We start from the raw sequence: 25,477 nt of genomic DNA on the forward strand, positions 1-25,477 counted from the left end.
TTCCCACTTTCACACAGTTTATACACTTTATTACTTTGTCCCACTCTGGGACTTTCACTTTTTTTTTTCTGATCGCCTGCATGGCACAGGAATGAAGCACCATCCCTATGCCATGAAGGCTGTCAGAAGTGCACAGTGTGAAGATTGCTTGGAGATGCACTGCGCATGCCCAAGCAATCTTCCTGCTCTCTGGTGACCCGGATGTTGTCATGACGACATCGGGTCGTCATGGCAACACCCGGGAAGCCTTTGCAGACTGCGTTGGAAGCCGGAAGAGGAGGTGAGTATCGCCGATCACCTCCCCTTGCCCCCGCAATCGACTTCGATCGCAGCATCGCGGGGGTTAATGTGCTGGGAGCGGTGCAGGACCGCTCCCTGCACATAGTACTGGATGTCAGCTGTGACAATCAGCTGACACCCGGCGGCGATCGCGCCCGCACAGCCTGTGTGCGCGCGCGATCGCCATGACGCACTAAGATGGGTCTGGCTCTTAAGTCCCAGGGCACAGACGCGTATTAGTACGTCAGATGTTATTAAGGGGTTAAATCAGAGAGATATGTCACACAAAATAGTTAATAAACAACATTTCCCACATGTCTACTTTACATCAGCACAATTTTGGAACCAAAATTTTTTTTTGTTATGGAGCTATAAGGGTTAAAAGTTGACCAACGATTTCTCATTTTTCCAACAAAATTTACAAAACCATTTTTCTAGGGACCACATCACATTTGAAGTCACTTTGAGAGGTCTTTATGACAGAAAATACCTAAAAGTGACACCATTCTAAAAACTGCACCCCTCAAGGTGCTCAAAACCACATTCAAGAACTTTATTAACCCATCAGGTGCTTCACAGGAATTTTTGGAATGTGGAAGAAAAAAATGAACATTTAACTTTTTTCACAAAAATGTTACTTTAGACCCAATTTTTTTTATTTTCGCAGTGGTAACAGGAAAAAATGGACCCCAAAATTTGTTGTGCAATTTCCGCTGGGCACGCAGATACCCCATATGTGGGGAAAAACCACTGTTTGGGCGTACAGCAGGGCTCGGAAGGGAAGGAGCGCCATTTGAATTTTCGATTGTAAAATTTGCTTGAATAATTAGCGGACGCCATGTTGCGTTTGGAGACCCCTGATGTGCCTAAACAGTGGAAACCACCCACAAGTGACCCCATTTTGGAAACTAGACCCCCGTGGGAACTTATCTAGATGGGTGGTGAGCATTTTGAACCCCCAGGTGCTTCACAAATTAATCCGTAAAAATGAAAAAGTATTTTTTCCCCACTTTTTCATTTTTACGAATCAATTTGTGAAGCACCTGGGGGTTCCAAGTGCTCACTATGCATCTAGATAGGTGCCTTGGGGGGTCTAGTTTCCAAAATGGGGTCACTTGTGGGGGAGCTCCAATGTTTAGGCACACAGGGGCTCTCCAAACGCAACATGGTGTCTGCTAACAATTTGAGCCGATTTTCCATTCAATTTGTTAGCGGACACCATGTCGCGTTTGGAGAGCCCCTGTGTGCCTAAACAGTGGAAACCCCCCACAAGTGACCCCATTTTGGAAACTACACCCCTCAAGGATTTTATCAAGCGGTATAGTGAACATTTTGAACCCAGAGGTACGACAGAGAATTTGATAACATTAGGTCATCATATTGAATAAGTTGTCATTAGTCTTGAGCGCAAGTGCTCGCTACTTGAGTTTGCATCGGGTACTCAGGTATGCACCATGTACTGCGTGTGCTCGAGTGACATGCTCGAGTCCCTGCCCCGCATGTTTCACGGTTATTAGACACCCAAAAAAAACATGCAGGGATCGCTCGTGCATGGCAGGTAATCCCCGCAAAGTTTTTTTGGCCGTGAAGCATATGGGGCGGAGACTCGAGCATGTCACTCAAATACCCACGATACTCAATGCATACCAGAGCACCCGATGCAAACTCAAGTAGCGAGCACTTGCGCTCAACACTAGTCGCCATAACGTCATCTTTTTTTCTTCCGTTTGAAAAAAATCCCGAGCACAACCCCAACCCGAGCACAACCCCAACCCGAGCACAACCCCAACCCGAGCACAACCCCAACCCGAGCACAACCCCAACCCGAGCACAACCCCAACCCGAGCACAACCCCAACCCGAGCACAACCCCAACCCGAGCACAACCCCAACCCAAGCACAACCCCAACCCAAGCACAACCCCAACCCAAGCACAACCCCAACCCAAGCACAACCCCAACCCAAGCACAACCCCAACCCAAGCACAACCCCAACCCCAACCCAAGCACAACCCCAACCCAAGCACAACCCCAACCCAAGCACAACCCCAACCCAAGCACAACCCTAACCCAAGCACAACCCTAACCCAAGCACAACCCTAACCCGAGAGTTTATTTTTTACGCCGTTCCTCGTGCGGTATAAGTGATGAGATTACTTTATTCTTCGGGTCAGTGCGATTACAGTGATACCAGAATCATATGGGGTTTTTATGATTGACAGCTGTCACACACTAAAAGACGCATTTTTTGTAAAATCTAGTTTTTGCATCGCCATATTTTGAGAGCTATAATTTTTCCATATTTTGGCAGACAGAGTCATGTGATGGCTTGTTTTTTGCGGGACGAGTTGACAGTTTTATTGGTGCCATTTTCAGGCACGTGACATTTTTTGATCGCTTTCTATTCTGATTTTTGGGAGGCAGAATAAACAAAAACCAACAATTCAGGAATTTTTTTTTTTTTATTCTGTTCCGCGTGTGGTAAAATTGATAAGGTAGCTTTATTCTTTGGGTCAGTACGTTTACAACGGTACCACATTTATATTGTTTTTCTATGTTTTGGCGCTTTTACACAATAAAAGCTATTTTATAGAAAAAAATATTTGTTTGCATTGCTTTATTCTGAGAGCTATAACTTTTTTATTTTTCGGAAGATGGAGCTGTATGGCGGCTTGTTTTTTGCGGGACAAGATGACGTTTTCAGCGGTACCATTGTAATTTATATTCGTATTTTTGATCGCGTGTTATTCCATTTTTTGTTTGGCGGTATGATGATAAAAATAAAAAACAAAGCAAAAAACAATGCTTTATTTTTTACAGTGTTCACTGAAGGGGTTAACTAGTGGGACAGTTTTATAGGTCAGGTCGTTCCGGACGCGGCAATACCAAATATGTGTACTTTTATTGTTTGTTTGATTTTTTTTCATAATATTTATTGATGGGTACATTATATTTTTTTAAAAATATTTTTACAATTTTTTTTGTATTTTTTTTTTTCACCTTCTGAGAGTTTTTACACTTTTTTACTTTGTCCCACTCTGGGACTTTAACTTTTTTTATTCTGATCGCCTGCACAGCATAGGGATGGAGCACCCTGTGCCATGCAGGCAGTCAGCGCTGCACAGTGAGAACATTGTGTTGTCGTGCACTGCGCATGACCAAACAATGTTCCTGCTGCCTGGTGACAAGGATGTTGTCATGACGACATCGGGTCGTCATGGCAGCACACGGGAAGCCGCGGCAGACAGCGCTGGAGGCCGGAAGAGGAGGTGAGTATACCGATGACCTCCCCTTGCCACCGCAATGCTGCGATCGACTTCGAACAAAGCATTGCGGGGGTTAATGTGCCGGGAGCGGTGCGGGACCGCTCCCTGCACATAATACCGGGTGTCAGCTGTGACTATCAGCTGACACCCGGCGGCGATCGCGCCCGCACAGCCTGTGTGCGCGCGCGCGATGACGTACTAATACGGGTCAGGCTCTTAAAGCCCATGGCACTGACGCGTATTAATTCGTCATGGGCTGTAAAGGGGTTAAAAGATAGGCCGCGCAGCTGGCTGAATAAACAGTTCTTGCTGCTGTAGTAGTTAAATAAAAAAAAAAAATCTTTTTTCTACTATCGTCTTTTTCAAGTTAACATACAAACAAAACAGTCGTGATGGTTAAGGCCATGTGTGCACAATCAAGAATTGCTTGCAGAAATTTCTGCACCTCTTGGCAGCAAAAACGCTGAGGAAAATCCACAGCATTTTCATGCGTTTTTGCCATGCGTTTGCGTTTCTATTGCATTGTATTGTATTGGAAAAACGCTGGCCTAAACGCACAAAGAATGGACATGCTGCTTCTTTTTCTGCACATGAAATTCAGTCAGGAAAAATCCTGATCATGTGCACAGATCTTGCAAAAGGTCATAGGAAATCATGGGATAAGGTTTGCAATGTGTTTTTGGCCCATTTCTGCGCGGAAAAACGCACCAAAAATTCACTGTGTGCACATAGCCTTAATGTGCTTGGATCTGAGCTAGCTCCGGTCACTGCACATGCAGCAGGAACTTGGCTGCATACAGCAAGAACTGTTTATCCGTCCGCGTAGCCTGTCTTTAATGTGTATTTTAACTAATGGTTGATTTTATCTGGGAGTTACCTCCCAACCACAAGGCAGCAGCGTCTGTTATTTTTAAGGAGGTATCCCATATCCTCCTAGGTGAGCAATACCATTTTATTATAAATATTTTTCTCCTGTAATAAAGTCATCCTATTGTTTGTGCTTTCTTTCTCTCTGCAGTACATCCTGAATGTGAGGAGTCTTGATAGCGGGTGATCACGTCCTCTGTCAGCCCATTGGCACCCCCACAGCACAAATGTGGGGTGCCGAAAGTTTGCTATAGCCTCCATGTTAGCCACATACTTCAGCCTATCAGTCAAACGCTGAACGTGTAGGTAGGCAATGCACTATATAAGTGATGCAGTGTATTATCAATGTGATCAAATGACAGCAGGTTAAAGACCTCTGGAGGGACTATTAGGCTGCGTTCACACATTGCGTATTTCCCTGCGTTTTTTTACGCGCGCGTATTTCCTGTTTTTTTTTTACGGAGGTGCAGGAGAAAATGAAGTGTGAGGAGCATGGACACCTGTATGTAATGTACAGTATGTGTCTATGTGTCGTGTGTGTGAGTGTCCCCCTAGCAGTGTATGTACAGACAGCTTCTGGCTGCAGTACATACACTGCTTTAAAAGAAAAAAAAACTATGGATACTCACCTATCCGATGGATGGGAGAGGCGTCCGGTCCGGTCCCGCGGCTTCCAGCATCTGCCGTGAAGCGATCAGCTGACTGTCAGCTGACCGGCTTGTAAATCAGCTGACCGGAAGCCGGTAAGCTACAGTTACCTGATCGCTTCACCAGCAGATGCTGGAAGCACGGGACCGGACCGGACGCCTCTCCCATCCATCGGATAGGCGAGTATCCATAGTTTCTCCTGCGCCTCCATAAAAAAGCGCTGGAATTACTCAGTGTGTGAACACCGCTGCGTAATTCCATCGCTTATAATGGGCACAATAGGAGAAAGCGCAGGACGCTGCTGCGTAAAGAATTGACATGTCAATTCTTTACGCAGCTGCAATTTCGCGCTGCGTAAAATCACACAGTGTCTGAACGGCTAAGTGAATTTCCCATTCACTTTGCTGGCAGACACAAGGCACATTGCGTATTTTGAAAAAGTGCACGCAAAAAAGCGCGTGAAAATACGCAATGTGTGAACGTAGCCTAAGGCTGAGTTCACACGATGCGTTTTTCATGCGTTTCCGCGGCGTTTTTGCAGTTGCGTAAACGCCGCTGAAACGCATGAAAAACGCATGGTAGAAGGGCAGCAATGTTCCCCAATTGAAATCCGCATGTGCTGTGCCTATGATGCGGATTTTTCCGCAGCGTAAACGCTGCGGTCAAAAATCTGCAGCATGTCAATTAATTTTGCGGAAACGCTGCTCTTTTGCCGCCATTGACTTGCATTAGACCGCATGGAATCCGCATCACTGTATATGTTGATGCGCTTTTCATGCGGTCTAATGTGCGGATGGTACCCGGGTGTGGATGAGAGGACTCCCATCCAGACCCAGGTACCATTAAAAAAAAAAAAGAATAAAATAAAAAATATATATATTCTCACCTTCTGACGGCCCGCGCACCGCTCCTGCTTGATTCCCCGCACTTCGCGGTTGAATGAAGAAGGACCTTCGCTGACGTCAGAGTCATGTGACGGGTCACGTGACGCTGACGTCGGAAGGTCCTAAAGTCTTCACTGCCGGCAGCCGGGACCGAGCAAAGCCGGACACCGGGGGCCATCAGAGGGTAAAGTATATATTTATTTTTTGACATTCACACACTATATAAATCCATGCCGGTTGCATGGATTTATATAGTGTGAAGTTGACAAGCACTTTCCAAGTGATGTTAAAATCGTTTGGGAAGCGCTTGTCAACCCGCATGCGGAAATGAAAGTGAAGACCGCTTCATTTCCGCATGTCCCTGGCAGGAAACCACATGTACAATCCGCATGCGTTTTTTCCTGCCAGAGAGATGCAGAAACGCTCAGGAAAAAATCCTGAGCATTTCTGCATCGTGTGCACATTCCCTTAAGCATTAAGAAAATGTTTTAAAATAAATAAAAAAAAACAAAAACAACAAAAAAACACCCAGTTTTAAAAGAGTTGCTCAAGTAGTGTACATCTCCTTTTAATACTGGGTTGCAATGCTCTTAATTCCTTGGACAAAACTTGAGTTTGAGAACAGCAGCCCATCACAATGCTGATAGGCTGCAGCGCACATGTAGCATAATATCGTGTGAGCACCCGGTGACACGCCACGGCCATCGCTGGAATGGCTCAGATGAGGCAAGTTTTTAAATTTTACATGGGAGACTATAGCATCTAAGAAGGGGTTGTGCAAGTAATAGACGACCCACTTAATAGTGAACAAAAAAATGATTTACTTGTGAAAAGAAAACAAAACTCTCATAAAAACATTGTCATGGCCTGTCAGCAGGGGTACATGGTAAGAGATCCTCCCAATGTATACCTCCAGTATACACGTTAGATACTGTGCCAACATAGGACTGAAAAGCATGTGATGGAGGATCATTGTGCTCTCGGCCAATCAGCATTACACGTCTAGTGATGCTAGCAGGCTGCGGCAGAGCTGTCGCCACAATGCTCTTCTCACATGGTCAGACACTCTTACAGGCCAGGGGAGCATGAGGGCACAGGACATAAGCCGCCATCTCACAAAGTACCTTTCTGTGCATCCTTGTAGATGTTTACCATCAGTGTAAATACATCTTTTGGAACGGAGTCTTCATTCGGCAAGCAATTCAACATTACTACAATTTCAGCTTGGCCTAAGCCAAGTAATCCATTGGTTGCGAAAAACCAGCACTTTTCTGAAGCATCTGAAGAGAGTCCAAAAACAAAGTAATAAGTACTATTCACGTGGCTTACATGTTGCACCAAGGATATCTGTAAGTCTTAGACACACAAGCTTACTTACAAGTTACTAACTTGACATTAACAAGTAAATTAGCATTTAGGATAAATGTTATTGGGTTAGGTCCATCTTCTTCCAAAAGTAACATGACTCCTTCATGGGTTGGTCTGTTTTCCACCACAGCATCTGCAATATATGAAATGTGGAAGATGTCAATAGCTCAACAGACAAGTGTGTACTAAGTATAAAAAGGAAACAATGCAATTCATTCACGACACATTAATAGATATGAATCTCCCATTAATGTCCACAGTGTACACGGTTTATCTTAAACAGTTTTGCAAGACTCAAAAAACAGAAAAACAATTGTTGCTGAATTGGCTAATGTCAGAAATCCCAGGAATTGTGGGGCTCGATTGTCCAGATGAAGGCACATCTGGGTGTAGGCCATGTAGATGCAAAAATACACAAGGAATCACACACCAAAAGAATCTTCAAGAAGTTAAACACAGTTATGGGATCTCATTACTCCAAAAGAGGAAAATGAAGCTATGGTGTGCCCATTACAAACAAAAATTGGTAACTAACTGCTGATCTGCCAGGTTGTTCAGAAATCCTGAAACCAAGCAATCACTTTGCTAACCACCTAGCTGAGGGGAGAGAGAGGCCTTCGCTTGTCAGATTTGTGGCCAACACCAAATTTTGGCTGCAAACTTCTGAAACCCATGTTATTTGTACTGTAATGCCAGGAGTTTGGAGGTCCCTCAGATGGCAAATAATTCTACACTCCTTCATCCTTGTCTCCCCATTCTTCTTTCTTGCCTCCTTTAAGTTCCACACAATCTGGTGTAAATCTGGAATGTTTTATGTAATGTAATTTTGAGGCTTTTATAATGCCCAGGTATTGGCAAAGTTCTTTATTTTTCATCATAAAAGCATATTAAAGTCCAATTAATAACTGTTAAAAATATACAGTCTTATTAATAAAAGCGTAACTTCACAGCGATTACCTTCACTTTCTCCAATTGTCATTAACAGAGGGGGCAGGCCGGCTTCATCGTCGGGAATCAGACTGACATCTCGGCTCACGCATTTCTCAGTGCAGCACAGCATCCTGTAATCGGATGCAGAAGACACCTTGAAGACACTGCTTGTTTCCTCCGTAGCAGACACCTCCGCCACAGGCACTTCATGTGGGGTCTCTGGCTTTTCTATGTCATCAGATTGCTTAGCACTATCCTGAGGGGATCCAAGGGCCTGTGGAGAGAAATTTTGCATTTTCTGATCAGATTCTTTCTAATGTCAATAACACTGCCCAATAACCCCAGGTATTAGTCCTAATTCTTAGATCAGTAATTCTACCACAATGATTATTCTGATCCATTTACTTTCAAGATCCTACTAGTTAGACTGCAGTCACATATCCGTGTGTCCAAGTCTGTGATTCAGACAGGCCTCATGGGCATATATTCAAGAGACTCGCGACAGGTCTGTGCACCATGGTCTGTACTCGGCCGCAACACAAAGATGTGAATCCAGTTATACTTGGTATTAGAGGCAAATAGACAACAAATTAATAGGACCCATCATTGCTTTTATTCATAAACTCCAAATCCAAGCAGTACTACTCTATCCTCCTCCTCCTGGACCTGTCATCTGCCTTTGACACCGTGGGTCATTCCCTCTTACTACAGACTCATCTCTTGGCATCACAGACTTGGCCCTATCTTGGATCTCTTCATACCTAACAGACCGGACATTCAGTGTCCCCCACTCACACATCATCTCGCCCCCTATCTGTCGGTGTTCCCCAAGGTTCAGTCCTAGGGCCCCTGCTCTTCTCCATCTACACCTTCGGCCTGGGACAGGTCAGTCTCACGGCTTTCAGCATCACCTCTATGCTCACACAGATCTATCTCTCTGGACCCGACATCTCCTCCCTACTAACCAAAATCCCACAATGTCTGTCCGCTATTTCACCCTTCTCTGCTCGATTTCTAAAACTTAACATGGATAAAACTGAATTCATATCTTTCCACCAGCTCACTCAACCCCCCTCCTCCCAACAGACCTATCCATCAAAGTCAATGTCTGCCCACTGTCCCCAGTCCCGCAAGCTCGCAGCCTTGGGGTAACCCTGGACTCTCCTTCAAATCACATATCCTAGCCCTTTCCACTTCCTGCCGACTCCAACTCAAAAAATATCTCCCGGATCCGCACATTCCTCAACCACAAATCTGCAAAAACACCAATGCATGCACTCATCATCTCCCGCCTCGACTACTGCAACCTCCTGCTCTGTGGCCTCCCTTCCAATCTATCCTAAACTCTGCTGCCCGACGAATCCACCTGTCGCTCCTGCTATTCCCCGGCCTCTCCTCTCTGTCAATCCCTTCACTGGCTTCCTATTACCCAGAGACTCAAATTCAAAACCCTAATCACGACATACAAAGCCATCCACAACCTGTCTCCTCCATACATCTGTAACTTAGTATTCCAGTATGTACCTGCATGCAATCTCCGATCCTCACAAGATCTCCTTCTCTACTCCCCTCTCATCTCCTCTTTCCACAATCGTATACAAGATTTCTCTCGTGCATCCCCCCTACTCTGGAACTCTCTACCCCAACATATCAGATTCTCGCCTACCGTGGAAACCTTCAAAAGGAACCTGAAGACCTACCTCTTCCGACAGGCCTACAACCTACAGTAACCACTGCTCCACCATACAACTGCACTACCAGCTGTACCCTCACCTACTGTATCTTCACCCATCCCTTGTAGACTGTGAGCCCTCGCGGGCAGGGTCCTCTCCTCCTGTACCAGTCACGTTTTTTTTCAAGATTATTGTAATTGTTTTTGCCATGTAAACCCCCTTTTTCACATGTAAACTGCCATGAATAAATGGCGCTAGAATAATAAATAATAATAATAGAATGAATATCTGTTGCGGTCATGTGATGGAGACACAGTAGCATGGTACGTAACAAGATCTAGCTCTGACAACTGTACTGTAAGGAGCCATGCACCTGCATGTCCATCACATGAATGGGCCAGATTTTCATTCTTCAGAGGTAAAGGTTTCTCTTCAAAGACTGCAAATCTCCCTAACCCATTCCTAATGGGGCTATCTTTCGTTTGTTCTTCCTAGCAGCAGAATTGAATTAATAAAAATAAAAATATGGCAGAGTTGGGAGCATTCAGTAGGCCCTCGGCTTCCATCGCAACCGATCGGCAATCTGTGATAATGCTGCATGAGGGACCATGGGTACTGTGCCTCTTAAATGCCAATGTTAGAGATTGACAGCAGTGTTTAAGTGGATAAACAGCAGTGATTTCAGCGGAGCCCACTCCACTGATGCGCAAATGACATCCAACGTACATGAAAAGGTTAAAGACTGTATTACAATGGGTCTTGAAGTGCACTTCAGTCACGTGGACAAACTATTCACAATTTGCATCTTCACGTAAAGGATATAAAAATTCGCAGACGGTACGGGGAAAGCGGATGATTTTTTTTAAATGCTGGTTTTTGGCCACATAAAAATCCGGCCTAAAAGTAGATAGGGAACTTGTATAAAACTTTAGACAATACACAGAATAGTTTTAGTTAAAACTAATACCCAGAACTGATTCCATGAAGAGTCTGTGCGTGTCCTGCTAAATGCACAAATCTAAGACATTTATTATAATCTCACCATGGCAGAATCAGGCGAAACTGGTGTTACTGGACAGGAGTCTTGAGGAGTTTTCTTGCCAGCAGCAGCAAGTTTACTTGTGTCTGCAACTTCACCATTCGGTAATAAGCCATCGGCAAACCACACTCTTTTCTGTTCCTTCACATTCATTCCTAGAAACATGAAGAAAAACGGTCACAAGCTGCACAAAGCAGATACTAGACCATCCGAGCACCACGTGCAATTCAATAACTCAAAAAGGTACAGTCCGCAAAGGAACAAACAGAAGAGGTCGCTGCTACTGCCTTGTAACTCTGCACAACCATCCAGGGGTCTGTGTGATCTCCCAAATCATATAGTAGTAGTAAACATATGAAGGTGGGAGATGCAGGGAGTCAGCTGGAATAGACCTTTTTCCTCTCAGATCTCCTCGGCTCATCTGACGGCAGAGCATGTGTTTACAATACACCTGGACCCTGCAGAGGGCGGTGAAGGCAGTAAGATCTGCTCACAGCCTGTTAGTAATCACATAGATCAGCATAATCAAGTCTACCAGGTACTTTTAGGGTAAAAAGCATTTTTGCAATAGGATTTTATTAAAGAAGCACTCCCATGAAATGTTTTTTGTCCTAAAGCTGTGTGAATGTATATGTAATGTAGTGTGTTAATATACTCACAGATGGCCGCCTTCTATGGTTTCCAGAGCCATTATGTTCCTCTTCTCGCTCACCATGTGGGCCTATGGAGCCTTGGTCTGACACTCATACTCTCCAAAGATTTACATTGTAAAAGCGACTTTCGGCTCACACACAAATCCCATTGTGATCCGGTGAGTCAGAATTATAGTCAAGCCAGTGAGAAGAGGACCGCAGCGGCGATGGAAACCGGGGATCAATAAGTATATTAAAGCACTTACAATATGTTGCGTACACATTTACACAGCTTTAGGACATAAAACATTTCTTGGGAGTGCTTCTTTAATTCATAACAGATTAAGAAACAGTCCAGATTTTTTTTTTAGTAGAAGCAAGCTGCAGAATGAGGCAACAATCAGTCTGTCAGTAAGCTCATCTGACAGCATTTCTCTTCTACAAGGCAGATTCATCATATCAAAACTTTGATTTGGACATAAATTAGCTTTGGGTGCATTTAACTGTGCTGCTTTTGCCTACGCTATGCACCATTAATCAGTGGCGATCATCAATATACGGCATTTGGTGTTCAATTTTGAACGAACAATGATGGAGACAGAACAATTGCTCATAGGATTGCGGTCCCCGTACAGTATCATGTTATCAGGACGATGCACAGCCGATAATGATGATTTGCATAAACGATCCAATCACCCAACAAATGAGCGTTTTGCTTGTTCATCAGATGATTACCGACATGTTAACACTGGTAGATAATTGGGAGTGTGCGTTCCTCCTCACCAATTATCTCCAGGTATAACTGCACCATTAGAAGGGATTTCCAGAGAAGATGTGGGTCACAGACCCTTCCGAACAGGTTTGTTCTTTTTAACTTTGTTATACTGAATGCTATATAAACTCCGGACTTTGGTACGTATGGCACCAGGGAGCCTGGTAATACACGGCACAGTCCTTGGCTCTGGAGGCTGTATGGACATTCACTGTATCCTACTCCTGTTTTCCTGCCCAATCAGCTAATGAAGGACATTCACAACTCGACATAACACAATGACGTAGGATTGTATGTTCTCTGTGTGAGCACACGATTAATCTATTAAATGACTGTTTAGTAGCGCTAGAGGCAGCATATGACGGTATATCAGCTGTGTCTCTGCAAAAAAAATGTCTACAGCAGCAAATGAGAAGTATAACGTAAAGCAAATACAGACAACGTTGTGGATGTGAATGAGCACAAACACATGAAGTCAAAGGATCAAAAGCATTTAAATATCTTTTATCCAATGCCCTCAGCTCGCCGACTTTACATAGCTATAGATTTCTCCAAATCACGGATGGATAACCGGTGCAGTCCTACTGGTGACGAGTCATATACATCCACAATTTGAGGGAATATCTAAGTGTCATGGTTTTTGCAATGATTTTTCAAAAATTTAACAAAAAAAAAAACCATTAAGATTTTGAAAAAATCTGTCAAAAGATGATCACATCCTGCACCTACTCCTAATGACTTTGATGAAATTACCATTTTATGATTTATTACGGGGACTGTCCACTATTCAGACAACCCGTTCTGAATCCCTATATTTCCCCCATGTAAATTAATAACCGGTATATGAACCTCTAATGACAGCAACAGTCCAGCGATGTTGGCACCTGGTCAACCGGGGCTCTCGTCACGTTGTTATATCACGTGGGCCCTGCAGCCAATCAGCTGCCGCGTCAATCTCACGTCCTTCAGACGCAACTGACATCCGGAAGAAGTGAGAGCTGCACTGCTCTCCGACTTCCCCCGAATGTCAGTTACATCCAAAGTAAGGGTGAGTGAAGAAAACACTGATTGGCTGCTGGGCTCACATGGCATAAAAATGTCAAGTGAGCCTCGGGATACCTGGCGCCGACAGTACTGGAGAAAAGTATAGCTGCTATTATTTTACATAGGGGAAATATAGTGATTGAGAATGGGTTGCCCGAGTAGCGGACGAGCCCTTTAACTTATTGCTAGAATTCCCTGAAAAGCATTTTAAACCAGAGGATAAAAGGCACCATTTTATATCATGGTTATAATGGAGTTGTAAAGTTTGCATTCCACATTTTAAAGGGCATCCATCACCACATAGATGCACATGGAATAAAAATATTTAAAAAAAAGTAAGAAGAAAGGGACAGATGGTAATAAACTGTCTCCGCCGTCTCTATGTGGAGTCCCGCTGTGTCTGACCGTCGGCTCTCCATTCCTACAAGATCTCAGGGCAGCTCCTTATTCTTATCGCAGAGTAACATTTGGACCGCCTTGATCCTGAAGCCATTAAAAAGATATGGACACCTTCCAGGGTAATATTTTTTTCTTACGTGCGGGTATCTTGGAATAAAAATAATTATTGCAATTGGGTTTCATTAAAATTTTTGAACTGTTAGCCTATTATGGACCCTGTGTTACACTGTCTATTATTGACTACAGAATGAAACAACTGGCAATCAGTCAGTGAGCTCATCCTGACAGAAACATGTAGAACTAATTTCTATCATATGAGCTTCTCCCAGCTGATTTATGACCGCACAAAAGTAGAGCTGAATTTTGTGGTCATAAATCAGGTGAAAGGACCTAAGAAAAGAAGATAGGCGTTAAAAACTCGCCGATCATAACAAGCTCACTTCCATAGGCAGCTGTAATGTGATACCTCAGTGAGCGGGAGGGCTATTTTGTTTTGACCAATATGGATGTTAGCTATTTTTTCAGAGTGAATGATAATTCAGAAGGGAGAAGAACCTCCGATGAGAGATATTACAAAGTCTCTTTTATTCGCTTGTACTATTGCTTGATAAATGTTCGCTGAAGCGACAGCAACCGATCAAACAACGGCACTGATAACTCAACAACAGGACAGGGATTGTCGTCGCTCGCACCACACTGACAATTGGCCATTAGTAATGCCACCGGTTGCACCATGCTGTTCCACTGAGATACTTCAGTTCTGGGCACTTGTGCAGTTGGCACACGTGAAACATCTATAAAGAGTTGATTAGTCTCACCCCACAAGAGAACTGACAGGTTTACCCATCAGTGATTTTAGAGTCTTGCAATAAAAGTACAAAGAAAGCAATAAAAGCTATGCAAACAAACGTGAAGCTGGGCGCAGATAAAGGCTACAACAAGGATCTTGCACAAGTTGCAAGGGAAAAAACTATGGTATGTCTTGCATTAGGCCGAAATTGGTTTTGCCTGGTTTTTCTTTAAAACTCACTTCCATTGTGGGTGCAATGCTCTGCAGAGCTTCCTCTGACAGCTCATTTATTTCCGCATATAAGAAAGAAGATATTTAAGTGCAGATTCCTCCTTTGCATTGATAGGTGCTCGTGTTCCCCAACTACTTATTTTCCATCTAGTCATCAGCTCCGATTTACCTTCAGCTCCTGGATGCTTACGTACTGAGCCAGGCACCAGAATAGTGGGCGGAGGAGAGTTAATTGTACCTGCTGCCTGCACCAAAGGAGGAATGGTAGAACAGTACTCAGGGGGGGCAGTGGGATTTGGACTAGGAGCGGTTGGGCTCATCATCCTCTTAATGGCCTGTACTAAAGGAAGGGAAACAAAACAGAACACTTCATAGGGATGCACTAACTTGCAGAAGTCTAAGTTGCAGATTGCATGAAAGATCTGTGGAGTAGGAGAAAAACCTCACCCAAGAGGAAAGAAAGAAGTACCAGGAGCAAACACAGAAGTTTCTAAAGTTGGTAAAGAAGTTGCAGCATTGTGGAAGAAGAGTTCACTCTCACTGACATCCTCTAAGCGACCACCCAGCACAACTACCTACAAACTCTGTGTCTAGGTATTGTACCCTGATGGACTGCTGATAACAGAGACCTTTGGTTGCATTAAGGGATTATCACATAAACAAGAAAGCCCCACCAAAAAAGAAGATTGGCAGGGGGCATAGACAGTGAATGAAAAAGTGGTCACTGCATACCAGCTACGGCTTCATTCCCAGAGGAGAGCTAAAGCGAGAGAGATCGGTGCGGATCCCAACCATCATACAATTTTCACCTATAATGTGACTAGCAGATGAATGAGGTTTGTGGGATAACCCCTTTAAGGATATAGAATAACATCGCTCTTTGCACTGGGTTCATATTACATCCAGATATGGCTTAATTTGAGTCTCCCTTTTATCCATCATATATGCCATAGTATTCAAATGCAAAAATAAGTGAGATGGAAATGTTAAAGGAATACTTTTTATTATAGGTGGCCTATCATAAGGATAGACCATTAGTATCTGATCGGTGGGGGTGCGACACCTGGCATCCGCTGTTATTAGTGGCGGCAGATCTCCGATGCTGCTGAAACAGCAGCTCCATCAATACTATGGTGGCTGCGGCCAGGTACTACAGATTCACCCCTTATTCATTTGAATGAAGGGTGTGGGGTGGAGTTATACTAGTACCTGGCAGCTGCCACTATAGGAATGACGGAGCAACTGTGTTCCAGCTCGGATATTGATGGTCTATCTTAAAAGGAAAATGTCAGCAGGTTTTTGCTGTTCCGTCTGAGAGCAGTATGGACAGAGATCCTGATTCCAGCAATGTATTGCTTATTGGGCTGCTTCTTGTAGTTTTGATAGAATCCCTGTTTTCTCTGCTGTAGATGTAGCAGAATGGAGAGCTGTTTATAACTCCACCCCCACCCCCGATTGGCAGCTTTCTGTGTACGCTGTGAGCAAGCTGCCAATCAGTGGTGGGATTACACAAATCATCTAGACTGCTGTGCATGTGAGACCTAGTCAGTCAGTGATTATCTCCTATTGATAAAAAACCGATTGTATTGAAACTACAATACACAGTCTAGTAAGTAATACATCCCTGGAATCAGGCTCACTTGTCCTATATTATGCTGCTCTCAGATTAAATAGCAAAAACCTGCTGACAGATTCCCTCGAAAGATATACCATCAATAAAAAAAAAGAAGGTGCCAACCCCATTAATATCCACCACCTGGAGTAGATCTCAACGTTTATGGCATATTAATAATTTGTAGGATTCATGTCGCTCTTTGAGGACGTCAGTAAGCAGGAAAAAGGTTAGTAAAGGGTGAAATGGAATATTAGATCACGAGATGCCACATCTACTGATGGTATAACCAGGACTAGTGGCATGGGAAAGCCGTAACTAATATACGCTGTCAACACATTTAAAGCACAAAGATATCCTTACCTTTAGTAATAGAGTCATAGCAAACCACACAGACTCTGGCCTCCTTATCCAGGTACTGTAGACGGCACCTCTGACTACAGCAGACAGCGCAAAAAACCTACAGAAACAACATATAGCGCATCCTCATTTACAGTGTATGTGATTACACAGCTCTGATCTATAAATACACGGAGATGATTTACCCGATGACTAAACTGGAGCTACGCCCAGCACGCTTCACGTTAAATAGGTTTCTGATGTCTTGCTCTTTTGATGCGGGTTCCTCCAATTTTTACACAGGTACCAGTGAAAGAGGACACTTACCTTCACAATATAAACACCAATAATGGGTATTTTGCACCCATAGATTTTTTACTTGATTAAAAAACATCCCATCAGTCTCTTATGCAGACCTATGTCCGATTCTGCAGTCATTTTTCACTCTGATCTATTTGGAAACACACAGACCGTAGGAGAGAGGGTAGATGGAGTAGCGTAATACATGACCATGGGATCAGACACACAGGACTACATGGGAGCTGTATAAAAGCTTAGTTTGTCATCTGTAACAGAGACAAATAGGTCTGCATAAAAGCTGCATACAGAAAAACAGCAGGATATCAGGATATTTTATTTTAGATGCACTCAAGAAGTGCACTTAGTCTTTAACGGAAGGTATTTAGCTTTTGTGAAAGTAGGTTTGTGGGGTGCAAACAATGTCAAAGCATCTCAAGTCCCGCGTTAAAGGTGTTCTCCGGTATAGAAACATCCTTTTCATATATCCTGTTAGAGATTCTGACTTAACACTCTTATAATCATCTTTTCAGGATCTCATGTCTGTAAGGGAAAGAGCATCCCTAGCACTGGAGGACCTGTCCAGTCCTTCTTTACACAGAAAGCACTGATCTGAATGCACACTGTGTAATTATTCATATCTCCTGTGGTGGTGCTGCAGGGAAATTGAACACTCGTTGCCTACTTTTATCGTTATTTCATTTTTGAAATTAAATCATATGACTTTTTGTATATTTACCAGATTTAAAGGGAATCTGTCACCAGGTTTTTGCTACCTAATCCGAGAGCAGCATGGTATAGGAAAAGAGACCCTGATTCCAGCGATTTATCACTTAGATTACTGAGTGCAGCAGTTGTGACACAGTTTTAGATGTAAAATGCAGCAGAGCTCAGATAGCTGCCTCCGCCCACACCAGGCTCTGTATGTACATTATCTATAGACAGTGAGCTGTTTATCACAGGAGGGGCATGCTAGGACTACTTGGCAGGGAGCTAGTCTGGGCATTGAAATTCCTACTAATAAAACATTCATTGTATGCAAACAACAGCACACACCCTAATAAGTGACACATCCCTGAAATCAGTATCTCAGCCCCTACCTCATGCTGTTGTCAGATTACATAGCAAAAACCTGTTAACCAATTCCCTTTAATTTAGTTATAGGAGTAAATCCCTTTTGAACCTCAAACGCAAGAGAGAGATATATATATATATATATATATATATATATATATATATATATATATATATATATATATATATATATATATATATATATATATATATATATATATATATATATATATATATATATAGTGAAGAACGGTAAAATTATATTTATATGCTTGTAGAAAATAAATCTTCAATCTAACATCTATATAGCTGGAACAGTCATGTGGACAAGTGTTTTAAAAGGGTTTTCCGGGCCAGGGCAAATTTTCAGCACGCAGTGCAGCATTCTGAATCCTCACAGTGTTTATGTTACACTTAGAATGCTACAGTGCTTGCCGAAAATGTGCCTTGGCCCGGTAAAAAGAGAAGAAAAGCAGTTTTAAAAGGCATTATCCCCCTTCAAGTTAGTGCAAGCATTCCATATAGCCAACTTACTTTCCCACAAGCTCTACAATGGTGTCTCCGCTTAGTAAAAGTGAAGCGAGTGCTGCAGTTCATGCAGTTTGGAGCTTCAGAGTCAGGGATCCAGGTTGGCTGCCTCTGACCCATTGCTTCCTTGTCTGCTTCTTTTACACTGAGCTCAGGACTGTCATCAGTATCTTCAGTCACCGACCCTTGCAATACACCGTGATAGTACAAGCTGTCCGATCCAGATGCTTCAGGTGTTTGGTCAGTAAGACTTTGTTCTAAGCTCTGGTTATTCAGCTTTTCAGGCTGGCTCAGAGTCAGGGACTTTGGTGGCTGATTAAGCGACTGTTTTGGCCTAAGATTTATATTCTGAGAAACAATACCATCATTGAAAGAAAGAGTCTCTGGATTTTGAGTCGGAGTAGTGGAAGTAGCTCCACTCTTGGAAGCATCCACAGTCTTACTCGGAGCTTTGTCTTGATCTATTACTTGAGACGATAACTCCTCACCACTAGTCCCACAAGATTCAGCCCCAGTTAAATCACGAGCTATGGGGTTTTCCTTATTTAAAGGAACACCCTCCTCGCTAAGAAAAGCATCCAGCTCCGCATCACTGACATATGTGTCACTTAACAGGTCATTATGGTCACTTATGAAATCACATAATACGGCGTGTTCAAAATCAGGGCTATAGATATTGTCTGGAGGAGCAGGGCTCGGACCAATGGACTGACATGTTTCCACCGTAGGTAATTTGGTAACAGGTTGTGGTGAGAAATCGTTGTCTGCTGACTTAATTTCACTTGCTGCATATTTCTCTGCAGAAACTGATGGTGTAGGTGGTAAAGCAGCATTTTTAGAAATTGGCATCTCAAAATCATTTTGGGAAACGCCAGCAGGTACTTCTGAGGCTCGGCTGTAAAGCTCCTCTGAATGGTCTTTCACAGGCAGATGACTATTTTGAGTATGTAACATAGGACGAGGAAGGAATCCGGTGTGAGTGGTCAGCTCATGGGGTGCAGATGCTGCCGAAACCTTTGCCATATCAGCATTGCACTCTGGCGTGATCACGCTTGAGATCTCCTCCGTTTGGCAAGCACCTAAATTACTATAAATCTCACTTTTCAATCCAAAGTCTGAATTTTCTGTAGATAACACTGAGACATCTAAATGTCCGATCGGTTTGACTTCCCTACACTCAAATGTTAGAGTATGAACTAATTCACCCTCCTGTACTTTAGGCTCCACACCAATTTGATCTTCAGTCAAGGCCTCATAACAGAGATCGTCGCTCACGTAGCCATCAGTACTGGAGGAACTTGAAGTACTAGTGGAGTCAATGCTAGAAGCCATGTCAGAAGCTTCTTTTGCATCTTCCAAGTCAGCACTAAGACTGATATTTGTACTTCTAGCTTCAGGGCTTAGGTTGAGAAGACTGGACTGGCTCTCAGGTAGCCAGGCTGATTTCTCCATAGAGACATCTACACAACATAGTTCCTCATTTCCTAATGAAATGGCCAGATCTGAAGCTGGAACTGTAAAGAACCCGGGGTCAGAAAGCAATTCAAGGTCAGAGACCAGATTTACGCTTGTCTGAGGAGCATCAGTAATTAATGACTCATTGCTACTTGCAGTATGAAGCGAGCTGCCCGTGTCACTGATCAGGTCACATATAGGAACACTGCTCCTCCCAGTGCTCGATTCATCTTCATTGGATTTTCCTTCCTCCACACATGATAAGAGATCTGGACCTGTGACATTTCTTTCACTGTGTGAGACAGGAGTTGCATTTTTAAACTCCTCCTCATTCAGACAGACTGAAGGCAGAGGTTCTTCACAATACCCGCCAGGGGGCTGCTTCACGGGAGCTGCAAAATCTGGCTGCAGGTAGAAGTCCCCTGAAGAAAGAGCACTTTGGTTTGGGCTGAAAGGTGCGCCACCTGTCTGGCAAGTTTCCAACTCGTCTATGAAAAAATAAGAACATGCATACCATTAACAGAGAGCTATATTTATATATACATAAATGCCATTAACAGAGAGCTATGTTTATATACACACACATCGATTGATTACTATTGTATCTGAGGGTAAACACTTCTGTGCTCCTCTACTCCTGGCCCTAGACCCCACACGAAATACACAGCCTTATACTTTATAATATTTCACGCCTCGTGTCTGGTTACATATCAATATAAAAAATCTGTGTAAACTGATAGGGTTAAAAGCAGAGGATTATACAGAGATGAAAGGTTTCCTGCAGAAACGGATGGAGGTACAATGAACCTACAGAAATCTCTTCTCTTGCGTCAGTCACTGAATGGCAGAAGGTAGTTCTTCCTCTATCATTACTGTATTCCCAGCTAGAATATACCATCCCTATAAAACTGGTGAGGATCCGACTTCTGGACTTCTACTTATCCTAAGGATTAAGCAGATTCAGTGCTGATGCTCCTTTCTAGCATTTCCCTGCACAGGACCACCTTGCCCACCGCCACTATGAACGGGCACTGCAGCACAGTGTCATTCCAATTGGTGTCTGCTGCACAACAGGTCGCCCAGAAAAAGTAATAAAGGAGCCACCACATGGAGTCCCCGCAGCAGACCTTTATTCTTGAGATCAGGGACTATAAATCTATAGCATATCCTAGCAGAGCTGGTGCAAATTGATTTGCATCACCTGGTCCATCGGCCACATCAGAATCAAGTGTCTTATCTTCACTTGTCCCGTTGATTTATGAAATAGATATTCCCATCTCAAACTGACAGTAAACAGCTAGGATATACAGTTGGTGTGAATCGATTCACAGGGACCGGGCGATCAGCCATGCCAGAAATCTGAGGTCGCTGGATGAGAGACCCAATAACCGCCTCTTACCTGATGGCACCCTCAACGCTTCTTTTGATTAGCTTGTCTGACACAACATCATATATGCATCATGTCACAATGAAGACGTAATGGTAGGCCGGCTATGCCATCAAGTAGACAGCAGTTCTCAGGGCTCTCATCCAGCAGCCACAAATTAATGATGTGGCTGAGCGCACAAAAAGAAACTGCTGCAGTTTCTTGTGCAAAGAGGAAAACTGCTAAAAATGCAAAATACAAGTCATACGATAGGCAGAAATAGTGCGATACCTCAGGTACAAACACGACAGCTTATTTTGAAAGTTTCCTTAAACTACACATGTGTATTAAACACAATTTCATATTGAAAAAGCTGCATGAAAAAGCAGTGGGCTTTCATATCAATCAATTAAATAGTGCGCAGGAAGCTCACCTTTTCTGTGTAAGAAAAGATTTTCCAACTGCAGAGGTATTATAAGGAATACTTTCTATAATTTATAAAAATGGGTATCAGAAGACTTTCTCCACTTGTGGTGGCCAATATTCTAATCATTCATAGTAGGACGTCCGTCAACTCATACAAAATATTGTGCAAGATGACAGGAGGCGAACCCGCGACATAGGACCACTTGTAAAAAATGTCTTTGTTGCATAGAGCAGCCAATCACAGTGCAGCTTTCATTATTAAAGAGCAGAATGCAAAATAAAAGCTGCCCTATGATTGGTAGTTAATGGAAAAAAAGTGTTCTTTAGATAGCTTAAAGTCCCATTCCAGCATCAGTAAAGTATGATTAGAGTGTCATTAAAATGATTATCAGTCACCGTGTTCTGCAGTTCCCAGCGCTGCTTCGGTTCTTTCCAGCATCATGGAACCACAGATCTTTCTTGTCGGCTCACATGGGGGATCGTTACTTCCTCTCCTAATGTAAATCTACGAGAGCCTGGCTACGAGTGTCATAGACTTACATTGAGTGACTTTCAGTAAAATAAACCCTGGAGCAAGCCGACTGTTCACAACTGCAGTCATGCGGTCCAAGAGAGGACAGAAGCAGAGGTGGCAAAAGACAACAACCGGTAAGTATTTTAACCCCATAACGCTCAATAACGGACAATTCACGGCATGAGCGGGTGTAAGTTCCTGCTCATTGCCGTGCAGTGTCCGTCATGGCTTTAAATTGTCACTGAGTGTAAACACGCAGTGATAGTTAAGTGCCGACTGCTGACACTGACAACCTAGCGGCAGGGGAAGAGGTGCAGGGACCCATGACGGCGGGCCCCGCACCCAGATCGCTGTGATCGGTCAGTCAATCTGACAATTCTGCTGTTAGGGCACCTCAGGGAATCTCCTAGTGTGTAATGGCACCCTCAAACCATAACAGTAAAATCTGCACTATAATATACTGCTCCTTCCCTTCTGACCTTTGCACTATGCCTTAAAAGTAGTTCCCAATTACATATAGGGTATTGGCGTACTCAAAAGAAATTGCACAACAAAATGAGAGGTCAATTTTCTCCTGTTACCCTTGTGAAAATAAAAAATTTGGGGCTAAAAGAAAATTTGTGTGGAAAAAAATTTATTTTTTTATTTTCATGGCTCTACGTTATAGACTTCTGTGAAGCACTTTGGGGTTCCAAGTGCTCATCACACATCTAAAGCTCCTCAAGGGGTCTAGTCTCCAAAATGGTGTCACTTGTGTTTTTTTTTTCACTGTTTAGGCACATCAGGGGCTCTCCAAATGTGACATGGCGTCCGCTAATTATTCCAGCAAATTTTGAATTCAAAAAGTCAAATGGCACTCCGTTCCTTCCAAGACCAGCCATGCGCCCATACAGTGGTTTTCCGCCACATATGGCATATTGGCGTGCTCAGGAGAAATTGCACAATACATTTTGGGGTCCATTTTTATCTGTTACCCTTGTTGAAATAAAAAAAAAAAATGGGTCTAAATTAATTTTTTTGTGATAAAAAGTTAAATGTTATTTTTTTTCTTCCTCATTGCTTCAGTTGCTGTGAAGCACCTGAAGGGTTAATAAACTTCTTGAATGTGGTTTTGAGCACCTTGAGCGGTTCAGTTTTTAGAATGGTGTCACTTTTGGGTATTTTCTGTCATTAAGACCCCTCAAAGTCACTTCAATGATGATGTGGTCCGTAAAAAAAAATGGTTTTGTAAATTTTGTTGGAAAAATGAGAAATCGCTGGTCAACTTTTAACCCTTATAACTTCCTAACAAAAAAAAAAAAATTGCTTCCAAAATTGTGCTGATGTAAAGCAGACATGTGGGAAATATTATTTATTATTAATATCTCTCTGATTTAAGGGCATAACAATTCCAGGTTCGAAAATTGCAAAATATTCGCCAAATTTACGTTTTTTTCACAAATAAACGCCAGTCATATTGAATAAATTTTACCACCATCATGAAGTACAATATGTCACAAAAAAAAAATCTCAGAATCAGTGGGATCCGTTGAAGCGTTCCAGAGTTATTACCTCAAAGTGACAGTGGTCAGATTTAAAAAAAGAAGGCCAGGTCATTAACCTATAAAGTGGCTCAGTCCTAAAGAGGTTAATGCACACCCTGAACATACCATAACGATTGCTAATGGATGTGAGATAAGTAATAAAAAAAAAACCTCCCCGATCATATCCTTATCATACCAGTGTAAGATTATTAGGAAAAAGAGGATCTTATAAACCCGCAAAATAAGTGATTAGCATTTTCTACACTTTTAGTTTCAAAAGAGCTTTATAAGCATTTTAACATTGTATTTAACATACAAATTACCTAAAATTCCTTTAATCCAGCACAACAAGCAATCTTTCAACATTATAGTTTACAGGTTAGGGTGATAAAGACAGAGCATGATTTAGCATAGGATCAGAATGGATGTCCATCCACTTGGCCCAGACATTATAGAAGAGCTCAAAGGTGTCTGATCTAGTAGCTTCAATACGCTCGTATAACATCAGTGTGTCAATTTTTATCTTAACTGAATTTATGGATAAAACTGACGGTTTCCATTTTGAGGCTATATGAATCTGTGCGGCCATAGTGATAAAATTAAGTAAATAAAAGGATTTATTAGGTAATCCTAAAGGTTTATCACCAAAAAGTAAAACAGTTGGGCCAAGATGGATCGACCCCCCAACTACACTCCTAATCAAGGTTTTAACCTCCTTCCAGAATGTTTTTACCAAGGAGCATGTCCACCATACATGTTTCATGTCACCCAAAGAACCAGAACCCCTGAAGCACCTAGCTGTTGTATTGGGATATATCTTATACAATTTTGCTGGCACATAATATGTTCTGTGGAGAACCTTTAAAGACGATTCTGTGAGTGAGGTTTGGTTACTGCCTTTTGATATGACTTTTCTAGACTTTTAATATCACCCCCCAGGAATATAGAAAAACAGAGCAAAAATAAGGGAAAAAAATAATATAATGCAAGACTATAATGATTTACCATTCATGGCAATTCTGACATCTTGGTGATAAATATAATGAATGACAAAAACATTGGAAATTCTTGCTCAGAATTTTGTGTTCTAGATGCAGCAACATACAGATTGAAGCGCGATTATGTGGTATCTTCATCCAGCAATGTCAGGTGCATGAGGGTCATGTAGACTAAGAAAAGACAAAATTCTCATACTGTTTACTGAGAAATATTCCCAACTGAAAAGATTATATCATCAGAAGATGACAAGTCTCACCTGTATTCTGCTCAAAGTCATCCAACAATTTATCCAGATCCACAACTGCTGCTTGAAAGTAACTGTCCATCTTCCTTTGGATCCGCAATGAGTTTTCTTTGGGACCTGAAATAACAAAGCACTTATTAAAACACAGAATAGTCAAACCTCCAGATTACTACTTTTCTTGTAGGACTTTACAGGGGTTGTCCTGTGAAAACAAGTTATCACCTATCCATAGAATAGGATATTACTTGTTGATCGCAGAAAGTTTGACCACTGGGAATGG

At 42.7% G+C, this 25,477-nt stretch overlaps 1 protein-coding gene across 2 annotated transcripts in view; it reads right to left on the reverse strand.

Annotated features, from left to right (window-relative positions):
• ZFYVE16 (zinc finger FYVE-type containing 16) overlaps positions 1 to 25,477 on the reverse strand; it is a 63,562-nt gene that overhangs the window by 34,674 nt on the left and 3,411 nt on the right. Inside the window, exons 2-9 of one of the 2 annotated variants that reach the window (XM_073679316.1) lie at positions 25,210 to 25,314; positions 18,677 to 20,613; positions 16,796 to 16,892; positions 14,990 to 15,160; positions 10,956 to 11,107; positions 8,268 to 8,514; positions 7,321 to 7,443; positions 7,067 to 7,222 (exon numbers count right to left, since the gene is read on the reverse strand). In XM_073679316.1, the coding sequence (XP_073535417.1) occupies positions 7,067 to 7,222; positions 7,321 to 7,443; positions 8,268 to 8,514; positions 10,956 to 11,107; positions 14,990 to 15,160; positions 16,796 to 16,892; positions 18,677 to 20,613; positions 25,210 to 25,279 (2,953 nt within the window). In that variant the 5' untranslated portion in view covers positions 25,280 to 25,314. The remainder of the gene's footprint in view (positions 1 to 7,066; positions 7,223 to 7,320; positions 7,444 to 8,267; positions 8,515 to 10,955; positions 11,108 to 14,989; positions 15,161 to 16,795; positions 16,893 to 18,676; positions 20,614 to 25,209; positions 25,315 to 25,477) is intronic. The other variant, XM_073679324.1, reaches the window with a different exon arrangement.

Source organism: Phyllobates terribilis, unplaced genomic scaffold (assembly GCF_046119375.1).
Source record: "Phyllobates terribilis strain yellow unplaced genomic scaffold, ASM4611937v1 Scaffold_1__5_contigs__length_1240528914, whole genome shotgun sequence".
In the NCBI taxonomy this organism is placed as follows: domain Eukaryota; kingdom Metazoa; phylum Chordata; class Amphibia; order Anura; family Dendrobatidae; genus Phyllobates; species Phyllobates terribilis.